The sequence below is a fragment of the Diceros bicornis genome, chromosome 25, assembly GCF_020826845.1.
Source record: "Diceros bicornis minor isolate mBicDic1 chromosome 25, mDicBic1.mat.cur, whole genome shotgun sequence".
Classification (NCBI taxonomy): Eukaryota; Metazoa; Chordata; class Mammalia; order Perissodactyla; family Rhinocerotidae; genus Diceros; species Diceros bicornis.
Window position 1 is genome coordinate 4,250,054 of NC_080764.1, and position 19,357 is coordinate 4,269,410.

The 19,357-nt window shown below is 45.9% G+C and overlaps 1 protein-coding gene across 1 annotated transcript; it reads left to right on the plus strand.

Annotated features, from left to right (window-relative positions):
- The first annotated feature begins 5,842 nt into the window (after positions 1-5,842).
- PKDREJ (polycystin family receptor for egg jelly) lies at positions 5,843-12,649 on the plus strand. The gene has a single exon (XM_058567985.1). The coding sequence runs from the start codon at positions 5,843-5,845 to the stop codon at positions 12,647-12,649; it is 6,807 nt and encodes a 2,268-aa protein (XP_058423968.1).
- Positions 12,650-19,357: the final 6,708 nt, after the last annotated feature.

The window sequence follows — 19,357 nt, forward strand, 5'->3', positions numbered from 1 at the left end:
TGGGTTTGGATCCGGGGCGCGCACTGACAGACCGCTTCTCCTGCCATGCTGAGGCCGCGTCCCACATACAGCAACTAGGAGGATGTGCAGCTATGACATACAACTATCTACTGGGGCTTTGAGGGGGAAAAAAAAGGAGGAGGATTGGCAATAGGTGTTAGCTCAGAGCCAGTCTTCCTCAGCAAAAAGAGGAGGATTAGCACGGATGTTAGGGCAGGGCTGATCTTCCTCACAAAATAAATAAATAAATAAATAAATAAATAAATAAATAAATAAATAAATAAATAAATAAATAAATAAAATGAGTAAAGGATGTGATTAGACATTTCTCCAAAGAAGATATACGCATGGCCAATAAACACTTGACAAGATGCTCAACATCATTAGTCATCAAGGAAATGCAAATCAAAACCACAATGAGATGCCACTTCACATGGAGTAGGATGGATGGAATTAAAAAGGAAAATAAGTGTTGACAGGGACATGGAGAAATCGGAACTTCCGTACATTGCTGGTAGAAATGTAAAATGGTGCAGCCGCTGTGGACAATAGGTCATTCCTCAAAAAGTTAACATAGAACGACCCTATGTTCCACTCCTAGGTATGTACCCAAAAGATTTGAAAACAAGTATTCAAACAAAACCTTGTACACAAATGTTCACAGTAACGCTATTCACAATTCCCAAAAGGTGGAAACAACCCAAACGTCCATCAACAGATGAATGGATAAACAAAATGTGTTATATATATGCATATAATAGAACATTACTCAACTCTAAACAGAGTGAAGAACTGATACATTCTACAATGTGGATGAACCTCCAAACCACGCTAAATGAAAGAAGCCAGACACAAAGGGTCACATATGGTAGGATTCCATTTACATGAACTATCCAAGATTGGCAAATCCACAGAGACAGAAAGTAGATTAGTGGTTGCCAGGGGCCACGGGGAGGTAGGAATGGGGAGTGACTGCTTATGGGTATGGGTTACCTTTCAGAGTGATGAAAATGTTTTGGCCTTTAGATAGACGTGATGGTTGTACAACATTGTGAATGTACTTAATACCACTGAATTGTACACTTTAAAATGATTAATTTTATGTGAACTTTACCTCAATATAAAAATATTATTTGTCTTGATTACTCAGGTTTTTGGCACTCCCACCCTTAAATTTTGTGCCTGAGGTGAGTGCCTCGCTGCTTCCTCCCCCCCATGTCCCCTCTCCCTGAGTCCAGTGTAAACTGGTGCCACCACTTCCAGAAGAATCTGGCAGTATCTAGCTGGTATAAGTGAAGATAATAAGACTCCGAGGCTCCAACTTTGCACCCCTGTATGACCAGGAGGCCCCAGAAGGCCAAGAAAAACACTGAGGGTGGCAAGGAAGCCTCCTAATATGCCTGGTAGGGCATGGTAGGAGGTGCCAGGTCCCCTTGAAGGGCCTGTGGGTGACCTTGCCCTGCACTCTCTCCAGGGTGGAGGTTGAAGAGGCGGGTAGAAGAGTGTCTTTGGAGACCAAAACATGTGATGTGGCATTTCGCCTCTCCTATCCCTCACCCATGCAAGTGGCAGGGCCTTCCTGGAGACTCCTTAACCTCTGCCCCTGGAGGGCCTGGTGGCTGGTGGCAGCAGCTCTGAGCAATGAGTGGGAGCGGGGACTGCAGTGGGGAAGGCCACACTCCTGGCTGGTCAGAGCAAAGGGTGCCTGCATTTCCTCTGGCCTGGGTGTGCCCTTGTTGGGGGGAAAGAGGGGCCAGGAGGCCTTTACCCAAAAGGCTCGCCGGAAGAGTGAAGGGCTTCTATGGGGTGGGTCAGAAATCCACAAACCCGGGGCTGAAGGATGTTGAAGGGACCCTGCCTAAGTGAGGGACCAGGCGAGAGGCCTGCAGTGAGGGAAGGCCCTCTGAGGAGGCCATGCCCTCCAAGGAAGAGTCAGTGTACACACGCCTGCCGCCGGGCGACACCCATGACACAGGTGCTGGCCCCTTACTCTCTGCCCCTTCAGGTCCCCCTGGGGGGTCAGGGGTTGTCCAGGGAGAGAGGCAAAGACCAGATTTGGGGAGGGGAGACGTTTAATATACAATAAAGTTAGAGCTTTGACCCTTACATGGACCCAGACATTTTAATTTCTGAAAAAAGTAATTTTTTTAAAACTAAAAGTGAATGGATAACTTTATCCAAGGGGATAGGAAAGAATTAGCCTCACACAGTGAGTCTGAAGGAGCAGGGGGCAGGGGAGAGGAGACATAAATTCGTTTTCTTCAAATTTGAGATCTGCTTACCTAACATACTGGTTACACTCACGAGGGGACAAGCCCGAGGTGCTTAGCAACATTATTTATAATAGAAAAACATAGAAAGCAACTTTGACAGCCATCAGCAGAATAGATAAATTATAGTCTATTCCCTCAACAGACTACTATGCAGTATGAAAGGAAATGAACTAAGGCTACGTGAATAGAACCAAATGATGCTCACAGTCCTTAGAAGAATATCTGCAATATAATCGCATTATGTAAAGTTTAGTAACATACAAAACAATGTATTGCTAAGGTGTTGGTTCCGATGTAAACAGTAAAGAAACATGTGAGAATAATAAGAACTAAACCTAGGTTCATGGATGCCTTGGGAGGGTGCTGGAGATTCTCTCTTGGAAGGTACACTGAGGCCTTCAACTGTATTGGTTTTGTTTTGTTTATTTTTCTTTATTTTTGTTTTATTCTATTTTTTTATTATTATTATCTCAACTGTATTGGGATTGTTTTATTTCTTTAGCTGGGATGTGGGCACAGGGTGTTCTTTATTATTTTTTATAGATTTTGTACATCTTAGATATTTTATAATCACCCCCTCCAACTCCCCTCTGCCGACTGGCCCACTTTTCTGATCTACCACGTCAGCAAAACTTGCCCAGAGAGTTGTATGTGGTTGTCCCCACTATGCCGCTGACACAGCTCTTGTCCAGGATGACCTCCTGTTCCCAAACCCAGTGGCCACCTCTCCCACTCTTCTTCCTCATCCTCAGCTGCACCTGGCACAGCTGGCCACGCCCTTTCTTGAACTCCCTCTTCCTGTGGCTCCCAGGACGCCACAGCCTCCTGGCTCTCCTCCTGCCCCACTGCAGCTCCTTCTCCAGCTCCTCCTTGGCCTGATCTTGAAATACTGGAGGACTCTAGGGTCTGTCCATTTCTCTATCTGTGCCTCCTCCCTACATGACCTCTGAGTCTTCAGCCCTGACCTTTCCCATTGTCTTAATCTGCTCAGGCTGCTATAACAAAATACCATAGGCTGGGCAGCTTAAACAACAGACGTTTATTTTTCACAGTTCTGGAAGCTAGAAGTCTAAGGTCAGGTGCCAGGGTGGTGGATTCTTGGTGAGGGCCCTCTTTCTGATTGGGGTGGCAGATGGCCACCTTCTCATTATGTCTCATTATGTCCTCACATGGCCTTTCCCTGGTATGTGCACTCTGAGGAAGGGAGGGAGGGAGAGAGGATCTGGCCAGCAGATCTGCTGGCCCAGAGGGCTCCTCCTCAGAGAGGCCTTCCAGTGACTCCCCTATCTCATCCCTAATCCTTATCTCTTAGCCTGCCCTATTTTTCTTCACACCACTTACCACACCTGGAATCACACATGCCTTGGTTATTTTTGATCGTTTCTCATCCCCGTTATAATAGAAGCTCCATGAGAACTGGGACTAGGGCTAACGCTAGAAAAAATGCCTGGCACATAGTAGATGCTCAAGAAATATGTGTGGAATGACTAATGCTAAATGAATTAATGAGGAATAAAAGAAAAAACATCAGAGGGGATAATAAAAAAAACAAATAATAAAGTGGCAGACCTAAATCCAACCATATCAATAATTATATTAAATGGTGATAGTAATCACATTAAATGTTGATGGTCTAATACTTCAATTAAAAGGCAGAGATTGATTGAGTGGATAAAAAATAAAACCCTATTAAATGTTGCTTATGAAAGACCACTTTAAATATAAAGACATGAATAAGTTGAAAGTAAATGAATGAAAAAAGATGTGCCATTTAAACAGTAAGCACAAGGCTAGTGTGGCTACTTATTTTATTTTTTCTAGTTTTATTGAGATATAATGTGTCTATTTTATTTTATTTATTATTATTTTTTTTTGTGAGGAAGATCAGCCCTGAGCTAACATCCATGCTAATCCTCCTCTTTTTTTGCTGAGGAAGACCGGCTCTGAGCTAACATCTATTGCCAATCCTCCTCCTTTTTTTTCCCCAAAGCCCCAGTAGATAGTTGTATGTCATAGCTGCACATCCTTCTAGTTGCTGTATGTGGGACGCAGCCTCAGCATGGCCAGAAAAGCGGTGAGTTGGTGCGTGCCCGGGATCCGAACCTGGGTCGCCAGTAGCGGAGCACGTGCACTTAACCGCTAAGCCAGGGGGCCAGCCCTAATGTGTCTATTTTTTTTTTTTTTGTGAGGAAGATCAGCCCTGAGCTAACATCCGTGCTAATCCTCCTCTTTTTGCTGAGGAAGACCGGCTCTGAGCTAACATCTATTGCCAATCCTCCTCCTTTTTTTTTTCCCCCAAAGCCCCAGTAGATAGTTGTATGTCATAGCTGCACATCCTTCTAGTTGCTGTATGTGGGACGTGGCCTCAGATGGCGGGAGAAGCAGTGAATCAGTGCACGCCCTCCATCCGAACCCGAGCGCCAGTAGTGGAGCTCAAGCACTTAAACCGCTAAGCCACAGGCTGGCCCTAATGTGTCTATTTTAATATCAGGTAAAAAAGACTTCAAAACAAAGATTATTACCAGAGATAAAGAGAGATATTTCATAATGATAAAAGGAGCAATTCATCAGGAAGACATAAGCACAAATGTGTATACGCCTAATAAATAGAGCCCCAAAATACACAGCGCAAAAATTGACAGAATTAAAGAATGAAAGAGACAATTCCACAGTCATGGTAGGAGAGATTAACACCCTATCTCAGCAACTGACACAACAACTGGACAAAAATTCAGAAAAGACATAGAAGATCTAAGCAACACTATCAACCATCTTGATCTAATTGACATGTATCCACCGAACAACAGAATACACAGAATACACGTTCTTTTTTAAGCGCAGGTGGAACATACATCAAGACAGACCACACAATGGGCTTTCAACAAGTCTCAATAAATGTAAAGGCATAAAAATCATACAGAATATATTCTCTGACCACACATAATTAAATTAAAATCAATAACCATTTTGATTTTCACAGAAACTCCAAACGTTTGGAAATTAACCCACATTAAACTAATTCATGCATCACAACTATAACGGGAAATTAAAAGTATTTTTAATTGAATGATAAAGATATGACGAATATGTGGAATGCAGTTCAGCAGTATTTGGGGGGAATTTTACAGCATTAAATGGCTCTATTAGAAAAGAAGAAAATCTAAATTCAATGACTCAGGGTTTCACCTTAAGAAAGCAGAAAAAGAAAGCAAAAGAAACCCAAAGTCAGACGTCCCTGGGCGCTCAGGGAGTTCCCAGGGCCTCTTGATCTCCACTGTTTTGTGACTAGTTTTCCCAAGGGAGTGGGATTCCAGGTGAGGGGGCTTCTCAGGGGGCCCGGACACTGGGCCGCATTAACCCCACCAGCACTGCCAGGTCTGCGGCCTACACAGGCGTCAGAAGAGGCCGAAGCCGCCCGCAGCCTGCGCCCCACCCGCTGCTTCAGAGACCCCAGCAGCCCTCGTGACCCCCGCGGCCCGCGCGCCCCTGGCGGCCCGCGCCCCCGCGGCCGTTGGCCTCCTCCCGCGGCCTCCGCGGCGCCTCGCAGCTTCCCCCCGGCGGCGGGCGCCATGCGGCCGGGGCCCGCGCTCCTCCTCCTGGGCCTGGGCCTGGGCCTGGGCCGCCTCCCTGCGCCCTCGGCTGCCGGCGGGGCCCGGGCCGCCGTCCCCAGGGGGCCCGCCGCGCTGCCGGGCGGCCTCCGCGGCCCGGGCGCCGCCCTGGCTCGCCGCCCCCCGCCCGAGGCCCGGGCCCGCATCTGGGTGCGCGGCACCCGCCTCAACCTGCGGCCCCGCGCGGCCCCGGGGGGCGGCGTGGTCCTGAGCGGCGGCCGCAGCCTCTGCCTCTCTGACCGCCCCGCGCAGCGGCGCCGCCGGTCCTGCCTGCACGTGCACGTCCTGCTCCGCGCCGGCCGAGCCGCCAGCAGCGCCACCGCGCCCACCCACGTGGACCTGCACCTGTCCGCCGCCGGGCGCCGGCTCTCCCTGCTGTGGTTCACCCCGCTGCTGCACTCGCCTGGGCGTCTGCAATGGACCTTCCGTCTCTGGCCCGTCGGACCCGGGGTTGCCTCCTCCTCCTCTCGCGTGTCGCCCCGCTCCATTCTGCCCGGAGACCCTCACCCCTACATGGGCTTCGTGGCCCAAACCAAGTGTCCTACAGATGGGCCCACCCTTGTTGTTTTAAAAGCTGTCAACTCAAACAGCTCCCAAGACGTCGAGTCTTCAGTGTCCTGTCAGTTACCATCACAGGTGCCCTGCGTTATCACCCTGGTAAGGATCAATAGGGATAAAGACGGTTCTCCCGTGACGCTGACCAGGAAGATGGAAGCCACTATCAATGCCACCATTCAGTTTGACTGCCCGCTGGCCCTAAGCATCACTCAGCGTTGGAAAATCTATTCCGTGCCCTCTGTATCTGACGTGCCAGACTGGACTAAACCTTTGGATGTACCAGAACTCAAATTAGGGAAAATGCCATCAATTATGCATATCCCCCCGAATTCTTTATCTTGGGGCGTATATCTGTTTAATTACACATTGTCCCTCAAAATAAGGGATCCCAAGAACTCTCCAGTACAAGAATCAGATTCTATCTATGTCACCATTGTTAGAAGTCCCCTGAAGGCGGATATTCTTGGGGATTCCGATATAACAGTTGGTTTCACAGATGGGCTGATTCTGAATGGAACAACGTCCTCTGATCCAGATGCAAACAACCCTTTAGAGGGAATCCAATTTTTTTGGTACTGTACCACAAATCCAAGAAACTACCAGACAGATAAAATAATAGTGATGAGCAAGGACGTTTGTCTCCCAGAGCAGACTGATCTGAAGTGGACGTCGGCCTCTGGCTCTGTACTAACACTTCTGCCAGAAACCCTTAAAGGTGACCAGGTGTATTTTTTCAGAATGATGATACAGAAGAGTGGCAGAACAGCATTTGCTGATAAAAGGGTACATGTGCTCCAAGGACCAACACCTACAGCAAACATTGCGTGTATTGAAAATTGTGATACGGTTTTGACTATATCAGATAGATTTTCTTTGTCTCTAACTTGCACAAATTGTGCAATGACCCGTGATATCTATAAATGGTCCATTCTGTTGCCTTCAGGTGATGAGATGCTATTTGATTGGACGGGGCAAACTACGACAGGGAGAAATGGTGCTTATTTATCTGTAAAAGCATTTGCTTTTAAGAATTTTTTAGAAGCTAAGTTTTGGATTTCTCTATCTTTAGAGACTTGGAGTGGTGTGAACTTGCTCTTGAGGCATCCCTTTATTATTAACCATGTCCCTGAAATCGGAGAATGCAAAATTAACCCAGCTAACGGAATTGCATTTTTTACTAAGTTTGTTGTCCAATGTAGTAATTTTAAGGATAAGAACATGCCTCTTACATATAAAATAATAGTTTCTGATTTGCATGGTTTGGGTGAAATCAGTTCTTTGAAAGAGAATACCTTCGGAGCCATCCTGTATTTGGGAAATGACCCCACATCACCCCCTTCTTTTCTCCCTGTTGGTGTGTTGGCTAATCATTATGCCTTGAAGATGTATGCTCAGGTATATGACTCTCTAGGAGCTTTTTCTCAGGTGACTTTTGACGCCACTGCACAGGCTCCTACTAATAAAAACTCGTCAAGTTCTGTGCTGCATCGGTTACTCAATTTCACCATGGGACCAAATTCACCACTATCAACCTTGCTTGGAAAGCAGGATTTTTTACCTGCCGGTTATTTAATGTATATAGCAGCTTCCATTTTGAATAGCATGAAAACCGAATTAACTCTGCACGATGACAAAACCAAACTCCGAGAACACCTGGTCAATCAGTCCTTCATTCTTCCAGTAAGCACTTTGGTAGAAATTAGCCAGCTAGTCACGGCTATAACTAAATTAACCCAGAAAGCCTCTGAATTCACTAGAGTTGCTCGGAAACTTGTCACCGTGAGGCTTTGGCAAGCCAATCAAGCCCTACAACAGTATCAACAAAAAGATAAACACTTACGCTCTGAACAAATAGAAATCGTGAGCACAGGAATATTAACAAGTTTGTCTAATATCTTTAAACTGACTGCTCGTCACGAAGTTTTTGAAGACCCTTTCTACATAGTAGAATCTCTAGCGGACACAATATTGGCTGGTAAAGTGCCAGGGAATGAGATCACTGTAATGAAGAGCTCCAGCTTTAACATGTATCTCAAGAAAACTGAAAAGTCGGATGTTACCAAGGACTTCAGCAATGAGAAACACTGTCGAAATTGTTTTTATCCCTCACTAAACGTGAGCAGCATTCCCAGTTTGGCTGCTAATGCTCCGATTTCTACAATGTTTTGTGAGTTTTCAGATGACCCCTTTCCTTGGTTAAATTATCAAGAAAACGTTTTGGCAGAAGTGGTTGGATTCAGACTGACGGGAACTGCAGCTGACGGTGACGTGGTAGAGATCACACCTGATGTAGCGGAAGTGTATCTCGTCAGGAAAAACTTGAGCTTTGCGACATTTAATCTCACAGTGGGACCCAGCAATGACTCATCGGTTGATGAGTCGATGAAAAAGACAACAGGGGGGTTTAGCTTTGAAGTGGACAGCGGAGCAGTGAAGGAGGTGTTGGTCCACATTGTGACGGAAGTGACTGTGTTGTTCACAGTGTTGGTGTATGCCGGCAGTCAGGTTGTCCCCACTGCTCTCGTTGCCACCTTCCTCGTGCCCCATGACATCCCTCCAATTGCCAACCAGAGTGACCTGTTTGACCCGGCCTGTACGGTTAAGGGGGCCCGTGTGGTTTGCCTCCCACCGTCCCTGCTGCAAGTCATAGCTCAGCGAAGCCGATCATCTGAGTGTACCATAACCGTGGTTCTGCAGGCACCTCGTTTTGTCATGAAGCCCAGTGACAAGATAGTGAGAATTTCCCTCTTCAGTGTTCACTGCTTGGACATGTATGGGATCCAGAGTGACTGGAGAGAAGATACCTGCGTTCTTGGAGAGAAGACCACCTGGCACAAAGTACACTGTATCTGCAAGCACGGAGGGAGGGCCAGGCGGCAGCTGGACACAATAAAGCTAGCCCACATTCACCTGCGTACCCACTATTTGACGGCCAAGGTGATTGTGGTACCAAATCCTGTGGACCTACGGTTAGAGGTCATCAAGAACATTACCCACAACCCTGTGACCCTCTTTGTTGTTCTTTTCATTATGTTCCTATACATAGTCCTCGCTTTCTGGGCCATGCACAGAGATGAAATGGACCCGTTTCTTCGGGACCATGTGATAGTTCTACCTGATAATGATCCTTATGATAAGATATGTTACCTAATCACTATTTTTACAGGAAGCCGTTGTGGGTCTGGGACCAGGGCCAATGTCTTTGTCCAACTTAGGGGGACAGAAAGTACCAGCGATGTGCATTGTTTAAGCCACCCGCAGTTTACAACTCTCTACCGAGGAAGCATCAACACTTTCCTCCTGACGACAAAAAGTGACTTGGGGGACATCCATTCCATTCGTGTGTGGCACAACAACGAGGGCAAATCCCCCAGTTGGTATTTAAGTAGAATCAAGGTGGAAAATCTGTTCAGCAGACACATCTGGCTGTTCGTCTGCCGGCAATGGCTTTCTGCTGACACCTCTTTGGACAGAACGTTTCATGTTACCCACCCAGATGAGCCTCTAAGCAGAAAGGACTTTTTCCTGATAGATGCAAGTTATAAGTTGGGGAAGAATCACATGTGGTTCTCTATTTTTTCTGGTGTCGTTGCTAAACCATTCAGTAGGCTTCAGAGATTGTCCTGTTGTTTAGCAATGCTGTTGTCCTCCCTTCTGTGTAATATTATGTTCTTTAATCTAAATAAACAACAAACTGAGGCAGAAGGGGGGCAATATGTCAGATCAATGATGATAGGACTGGAAAGTGTCTTAATTACCATCCCTGTGCAAGTGATGATCACGTTTCTGTTCACCTATTCCCAGAGGAAACCTCGAGTGACTCTAGATGAGGTGTCGCCTCAGAAGCATCCCGTGGTGTCAGCAGCAAGTGAACACTGGCAAGAATGTTTGGAAAAGTGGCATGCCCATGAAACTGCTGAGCCGCAGACCCAGGAGGCGGAAAAGCTTCCATCGAGGAAAAATACTGGACTTCCTAAGGCTTCTGTCAAGGCAGCCTCTAAAACAAGGCACCAGCTTAAGAAAGCAGAAAGCAAGTTCTCACACAGCCACAGAACAAACATAAATGCCAATAACGCAAACATGAAAGACAATCCAGATGTTCCTTCTGGAGAGCCCTCTTCCCAGCCAGATCCTGCGCCCCTCAAAAAGCCCAGGATTGTTCTGCCTTGGTGGTGTGTTTACATAGCCTGGTTCCTGGTTTTTGCCACTTCTAGCATATCCTCATTCTTTATTGTATTTTATGGACTGACTTACGGCTATGAAAAGTCAATAGAGTGGCTCTTTGCATCATTTTGTTCGTTCTGTCAGTCAGTTTTTCTGGTGCAGCCAGCTAAAATTATAGTCTTGTCAGGCTTAAGAACAGGTAGGCTTAAGTACTGTAAAAACCTGTCGTGGGTGAGCAAGTATCGTTATACTGAGATCAAGCTGCACAGCGAGCGGCTGCAGCCCGGTGAGAAGCACAAGCAACAGCAGCGCATCATCCAGATCCGAGGCACGAGGATGTACCAGCCCCTCACAGAGGATGAAATCAGAATATTCAAAAGAAAGAAGAGGCTCAAGAGAAGAGCTTTCCTGTTCCTGAGTTACCTTCTAACCCACTTTATCTTTCTAGCCCTTCTGTTGAGCCTTGTCGCCCTCCTACACCACACCGACTGCTTTTACTATAATCAGTTTATTCGTGATCAGTTTTCTGTGGATCTGGCCACGGTGACCAAGCTGGAGGACATCTACCAGTGGTTGAACAGCGTGCTGCCGCCTTTGTTCCACAACGACCTGAATCCAACGTTTCTTCCTGACAGCTCCTCTAAGATCCTTGGCCTTCCAATGATGAGGCAAGTAAGGGCAAAACCTGGTGAAAGGACTTGTCCGCCTGCCAAAAACTTTGTGCAAAACAGCATGGAAAGAGAAATTCACTGTCATCCCAAATATGGCACTGACCCAGAAGACACAAAAGACTACTCTAACCTTTGGAATAAAGTTGATAAGCGGGCTATAGACAAGAATACAAAAGGGTTTACTTATAAGCCTCCGGAAAAGAAATGGATGTATTATTCCTATGGACTTTTACATACCTATGGATCAGGAGGGTATGCGTTCTATTTTTTTCCAGAACAGCAGGAGTTTAATTCCATACTGAGGCTCAAGGAACTCCAAAGAAGCAATTGGCTTGATGAGAAGACATGGGCTGTGATTCTGGAACTGACGACTTTTAATCCAGATGTAAACCTGTTCTGTACCGTTTCAGTCGTATTTGAGATTTCTCAGTTAGGTGTTGTAAACACAAGCATATCTGTGCACTCTTTCTCACTTGCTAATTTCAACGGAAAAACGTCAGCAGAAATCTACTTGTATGTGGCCATTCTCATTTTTTTTTTAGCCTACATTTTGGATGAGGGCTACATCATTATGCAGGAAAGGGCCGCCTACATGAGAAGTGTGTATAATTTGCTCAACTTTGCTTTAAAATGCATGTTTACTGTGTTAATTGTGCTCTTTCTCAGGAAACACTTCTTAGCCACTGGCATAATTCAGTTTTACTTGTCAAACTCTGCGGATTTCATTCCCTTTCATGCAATTTCTCAAGTAGATCATATGGTGAGGATAATTTTGGCTTTCCTGTTGTTTCTGACAATTTTGAAGACCCTCAGGTATTCCAGATTCTTTTATGATGTGCGCCTGGCTCAGAGGGCCATCCAGACCGCCCTTCCTGGCATCTGCCACATGGCGTTAGTGGTGTCCGTGTATTTCTTTGTATACGTGGCTTTCGGCTACCTGGTATTTGGTCAGCATGAATGGAACTACTGTAACTTGATTCATGCCACTCAGACAATATTCTCCTATTGTGTATCAGCTTTTCAGAACACTGAATTTTCTGATAACAGAGTTCTTGGGGTCCTGTTCCTCTCATCTTTTATGCTGGTGATGATCTGCATATTGATCAACTTATTTCAGGCAGTGATTTTGTCTGCCTATGAGGACATGAAGCAGCCTGTGTACGAGGAACCGTCGGATGAAGCGGAAGCAATGACCTATCTGTGTCACAAGCTAAGAACTACATTTGGCTTTCTGTCCTTCCAACCTAAGGCCAAAGATGAACCTGAGTTCTTCGTCGACATGCTGTACGGGCAGCCAGTGAAGACCAGCCACCGGTATCTGGGGCTGAAGACCAGAAACATTAATGGGCAGAAAATGGTTTATCTCGTTGTGTGATCAATGACAGTTTCAAGAGCCATAGGCAAGTTTCCCCCAAGTGCTCAGTTTGTGGGATTAAGGAATGTTTAGTGGCTCAGACGTGCTTTCTACTCATATCTTCCCCAATGCACACCCTCTACATTCAGAAGTGTCCCCACATGTCCTGGCCTCCATGCTCAGGAACATGAAAGGAGAGTGTCGGAGTGTAGTGCAGCGTCTGGGGAGAGAGGAGGAGGACAGTGTGTGAGTCCCGGGTGGATTTCCCTTTAGATGGGAATTAGGTGTCTGTGGAGCCCACAGCAGTTCAGAGGGTCAGAGACACAGCTGAAGAGAACCAGTCTGAAGCTTCCCGTCTACTCCTCAAGCCTCTTGCATGTTAAAGATGTAAAATTTAATAACATTTTCTGGCCACAAGACATGACTTTTGTTAAACAACAAAAAGGGGTGTGTGTGAGGACTCACACTGACAGATTGTAAATATTCTATATATTGAAGATAACAGTATATTCATCCAGGATTTGGGCTCTCGGTTGTTTATAGCCTGGTGGATTTTTTAGAAATAGTAAAGAAAGTGTGGTTTCTTATTTAAGAGAAACATGGGCTGGCAGCTGTTATATTTTCATTCAGAAGCACGTTCACTTATGTAGATGCCACTTGAAGCTTTCTCAGAATTAAATGTGAGATTCCTCCTGTGAGCTTTGCAGTGATTTCTGCACGAGGGGCATATGCAAACCTGGCTCCTGTCCTGGAAGTCGAGGTCCCGAAAAGGGGGACGACCAAACCAGGTGGGTGGCTGCGTTGTCCCTGGTGTGTGTCACTCACTCGCTGCCCCCGTGACCCTGGGCTGCAGGGGAACGCACTCTGAGTCCTGGAAGGCACACGCACACGCGTCCCATCGTTTCCTCCTGAGGGGACACCTGAGAACCTGGGGAGGGGAGTTGTCTTCTTTGCCAGGTGAGAAAATGGAGAGGTCCAGTGACTCTCCCAAGGCCACCCACACGGTCAGGGTCAGAAGGTCGGATTTGGATTTTCTAACTCCCCTGGTGGGGAGGTTGGGGGGTGGCCCGGTCTGTACTGGCCCACTGGTCCTGACTGGAGCACACGTTCATAGCTAGTGCCTCTCTTTACCACTTGACTTCTGAAAAGGTTGACAGAAAGAGTAAACATGGGGTCCAAATGATTACTTTTTACTGATGGAGGCCGGTTTCAGTCTGGTCAGATGCACATGCCCATTGAACCTCGGAATGAAGGAGGTTAAGCCCCAGTTGCAAGCCACGCAGGGCAAGCCTCCGAAGACTGACGTGGGCGAGGCAGACTCACACTCTGTGGGTGGGTGCGCCCAGACTTTCTTCCCAAATTTAGCAATCAGCTGAAGTCTCTACCCCTCTCCTGGAGCTGTGGGAGGCTCAGGGTTACACTAGTTGGCCTCCTTTCCCAGGAAGAAATCTCTGGGGGTGGGGAGAGGCCCCCCTCATCCCCACCCCAAGGCCAGCATAGCATCTCATGACTTGGAGCTGTGCAGTGAGAGAGTGAGTTACAGGGTCATAAACATAGGGCCCAAATGGTCAGTCCTAGCTGCAGAGGCCTCAGGGGTCCAGGAAGGGGGACCCCCGGGACCAGCAGGGAGGTAGTCTGAGTGAGGACCAGGGACGGCAGCTGCAAGTCCTACAAAGGAGACAAGACTCTCAACTGCTGGTTACAATGAGAAGTCTAGCAGAGTCACAGGACAGTATCCACACATATTGGAAGAGAAAAGAGTGCCAAGGGCCTTCTTCTAATCTGATAGAGCAATGGCAAGTATTTACATAGTTTAGAAATACAGAAATGCCAATTATGACATCAGGAAAACCAAGTAACAAGGCAAAGCAAAATTCAGGATTCTTTTGAAGGCCATTTTCAAAGGACATGGCAACAATGTCTAAATGAGTCTTTTAAGACTCTTTTGTTCTCCTTGTATTTCCAGGAATAGGGTAGGTATATTCCAGAACAAGTTGGCAACAGTTATGTATACTCTACCAAGTCTGTACTGCACAGGAAAACGAGATGAGTGTTCTTGGATTTGTTCTCGATTTAGCCCTTATTAACTCAGAGCAGTTAACAAGTGTTATCCGCAGAGAGAGCTCTCCATCTACAGGGGAGAGGAGACCTGTCCTTCATCGACCTGGAACTCTTTTGTTAATTATGAAGACTTGCATTTCTAAGGCCTGCTTCTGTATGTATATTCTACTGTTAAAAGTTTACTTAAAAACCATACAACATTAAAGGCATTTTTTTCTGCTGGCATCAAACACAGGTCTCTAAATGCATCCACCCTCCACCACTCCACGGAGGGCCCATGGAGGGCCAAACTTTCCCTTGAGCCAGAAGAAACCCCCAGCATCCCGTGTGTCCTGGAGGACTTCATCTGGGGGCTGGGTACACTAGGTACACTATACTTTGTGAACATTCATCTTGCTGTACACTTAGGAAGTAGGTACTTTTCTGTATGTATGTTATACTTTTAGGAGTTTACTTAAAAAACTAAGGCCTGCTTCTGGAATTTCATTAGCACTAAAAACAAAATGCAAGGCTTTAGACTTCATTTTACTGGCAGAAATGGAGAAAGGGATGACTAGGACTGCACTTAGTGAAACAAGGTGCATAAAGAATGCATCTTCCACAGTACCCCCTTTGTTGCTATTAGCAATACTGTGCTTTAGATTGTAATTTGCATTCCATTCCGTATTTTTCAATTATCAGATTTCCTTTCTCAGTCTTCACCTAAATGCACAATGTACAATACTTGTGATTTTAAAAAGCTTATAAGCTATTCTTTTAAGACCACATTTATACAACATTTCATAAGTATTGCCACAACACACAGGTAATCATTTTCCCCAGCAAGCCCATCCCTAACATTGTGGGGACCCAGGGCAGGATGCCAAAATCCACATTATAAAATAAGCTTACAAACCATTACATAAAATGTTATATCTACCTGTCTTGACAAATACACCTTCATAAGGACAAAATAAAAAATTACCTGTAAAACTATGGTTTTTATATGGCTGAAAATGTCAAAGATAACTGAATTATTATTGTGTACCCCTGGGTGTTCTGTCAATGGGCCAGTGATGCTTGGATGAGTAAGAAGACATACATAATCCATAAATTATTATGTATGTATTCCATAAAATTTATTTTTCTTGTCTTTGTTTCAGAAAAATCATTATGTTAATAATAATAAAGATTTTCACATAATTGTGTTATATTGACAATAGTGGCAAGTTATATAAACTTTCCTGAGTCATTATAGTTTGTAGATAGTTTTTAATTATTTCAGTTGGGAGAAACTTCATTCTGCTGAGGAAGTAGCAACTGCGATTGTCAATAAAATTCTTAAAGCTTTAGATTTAGAATTGAACCATGAATATTGACATCACGTTTAAACATTGTAAGGAGGGTTCATATGAAAAATTATCATTATTGCAGAAAATATTACAAATTATTTCCATTTCATTATATAAACATCATTATTTCACTATTCTCACCATTTCTTACAACGTATCTAGAGCCATACAGTATTTCCTAAGTTTTTCTCCTTTCACATTTTTCAGTGCTGGGATATTATAAAGAAAACTGAAAACTGCAGTAGGTTGCTCACTTTGTTCAAATCTCTCTTCAGTAGACACTTGATCCACAGTGGCCAGAAAATAGTCTCTATAGACATTAGCTTCAGCATTATTTGTACATGAATCTTCTCCTTCAGAGTCCAGCAAATGTTCCTGTTTCCTAGTTCTAATCTCCCTACATTGTATTTGAATGTCATTTTAGTGTTTTTAAAAAATACACTTTAATTTTTAGTGCAGTTTTAGGATCACAGCAAAATTGAGGAGAAGGTAGAGAGATTTCTCATATACCCTCTGCCCCTACACATGCACAGCCTCCCTCACCATCAACATCCTCCACCAGAGTGGGACATTTGCTACACTTGATGAACTTACTTTGACACATCATCATCACCCAGAGTCCATAGTTTACATCAGGGTTCACTCTTGGTGTTGTGCATTCCGTGGGTTTGGACAAATGTATAATGACATGTACCCACTATTATACCATACGAAGTGTTTTCACTGCCCTAAAAATCCTCTGTGCTCTGCCTATTCACGCCCCCAACTCCTGCCCAGAACTCCTGGCAACTACTTATCTTTTTAGTGTCTCCATCGTTCTGCCTTTTCCAGAATGTCATATAGTTGGAATCATACAATATGTAGCCGTTTCAGATTGGCTTCTTTCACTTAGTAATATGCGTTTAAGTTTCCTTCATGACTTTTCATGGCTTAATATCTCATTTCTTTTTAGTGCTGAGTAAAATTCCATTGTCTGGATGTATCACAGTTGATCCATTCACCTACTGAAGCACATCTTGGTTGCTTCCAATTATGAATAAAGCTACTATAAACATCTGTGTGCAGATTTTTGGGCAGACATAAGTTTTCAACATCTTTAGGTGAACACTCAGGAGCACAATTGCTAGATCATATGGTAAGAGTATGTTTAGTTTTCTAAGAAACTGCCAAACTGTCTTCTAAAGTGGCTGGACCATTTTACATTCCCACCGGCCATGACCGAGAGTTCCTGTTGCTCCACATCCTCACCAGCATTTGGTGTTGTCATTATTTGGATTTTGGCTATTCTAATAGGTATGTCATGTTATCTCATTTTAATTTGCATTTCCCTGATGACATAGAATGTGGAACATCTTTTCATGTGCTTATTGCTATCTGTATATCTTCTTTGGTGAAGTCTCTAATCTGGTCTTTGGCCCATTTTTAAATCAGGTTTTTGTTTTGTTTTCTTTTTTTTTTTTTTTTGACGAAGATCAGCACTGAGCTAACATCTGATGCCAATCCTCCTCTTTTTGCTGAGGAAGATTGGCCCTGAGCTAACATCCGTGCCCATCTTCCTCTACTTTTTATATGGGACGCCGCCACAGCATAGGTCTACAAGCAGTGCATTGGTGTGCGCCTGGGATCCGAACCGGCGAACCCCGGGCCGCCGCAGCAGAGCATGCACACTTAACCACTTGCACCACCGGGCCGGCCCCAGGTTGTTTGCTTTCTTATTGTCGAGTTTTAAGAGAGTTCTTTGCATATTTTGGATAACAGTCCTTTATCAAATATGTCTTTTGGCTAATATTTTCTCCCATTCTGTAGCTTGTCTTTTCATTCTCTTGATTTGTGCTTATTTCACATGTGGTTTCTTTTGGGAACCATTTTTTTCTAAAACTTTATGAGATATTTTTAATCTTTTTGGATTTTTTGTAAGCTTTTTCTTATATTAACTGTGGGCAGCTCAAATTTAAAATTAACTTTATTTTCTGCCAAAGACCATTATTTGCTCTTTGGATATTATTTCACTTAACTCTTCCAGTGCATTGCCTAATTTGTCTAAACTATCTAATGGCTTTTACAGCATTCAGAGGATTACTGCCACGTGTCTGAGAGTGGTCAGCATTCAGAGGATTACTGCCATGTGTCTGAGAGTGGTTATAAGTCAGATTTTAAATACTTCATCAAGATGGCCCATCTTTGGGCAGACCCAGAAAAAAACCCCAACAATATATAATCTTTGAATTGATCCAAAGAATGTCACTGGTGTAAGCACAGTTGAAGTCATGTTTTCTAGGAACAAAATCAAAGTGCTTGCTAATTCCTGGTGCCCAGGGCAGGGGCCCCTCTTGCTCAGGTCCAAGAGCAATTCTTGTTCCAAGCATTACTAGTTTGTATAATCCTTATTTATTAATTCCCCGTAGGAAAAAGTCCCAGACCTCAGGCCTGCTGGCTTCAGAATCCTGCCCCTAACTACACAGAATGATGCCTTGCATACACAGGAGCAGAGGGGTCAGGAGTAGGATGGGGTAAGGAAGGACATTCATTGCAGTCCTAGGGAAGAGCCTGTCTGAGCCTGGAGGCAGGAGAGCTTGGGGACCCGAGGAACCTTTGGAAGCTGGTGTGGTTGGTGTCCCGGAGTGAGGCTCTGAAGGTTGAAGGCTGCTGGCGCCCAGATCACGACGGGCGTAACAGGCCACTTTAAGGCTTTGGAGGAGCACAGGGACATGTCCCCTGTGCACAGCTTTATAAAGGTCGCAGGAAACGACAGGGCTCACTTTGAACCCATCTCGTCTGTTGCCTCAGTGGACACAGTCACCTCTGCCTGCGGCCCAGGCCCCGGAGGTTCCCGCTCGATGGGGGGGACAGGTAGCACGCGAGCTAAGACCAGGGCATTTCAGCCGAGGCGCGTGGGGAGCAGACCACGCGGGGCGGCGATGGGGTCAACCTCCGCGCCACCGTGTTATCTGCGGGCCACGCACCGGCAGCCTCGACTCCTGGACGCCCGGTGTAAAACCCAGAAAGAAGCTGAGGGCCTCGGAGCAGCCAGAAAACCAGACCAAGGCGGCAAGCTAGGGTCAGAGCAGCTCCAAGCCTTGCCCTGCCCTGCCCTGCCCTGCCCTACCCCGCCCCGCCGCGCCCCTAAAGCTCAGGGGCTGGGACGACGCGGCGGTGGCGGAAGTCCGCCACGAAGCCCCGCCCCGCCCCGCGCATGCGCCCGCAGTCGGGCGCCGTCAGGGCGGGGCCGCGCACGCGCTGTGGGCCGGGGCCGCGCGGGGCTGTGGGGGCGGAGGTGAGTGCGCGGCCTGGCGGGGGCGCGCGCGCCGAGGCCTAGTCGCTCCCGGCGCCTCCCGCT

Excerpts from the sequence above, each read along its gene's own strand:
- PKDREJ (XM_058567985.1), top strand. The coding sequence starts at position 5,843 with ATGCGGCCGGGGCCCGCGCTCCTCCTCCTGGGCCTGGGCCTGGGCCTG.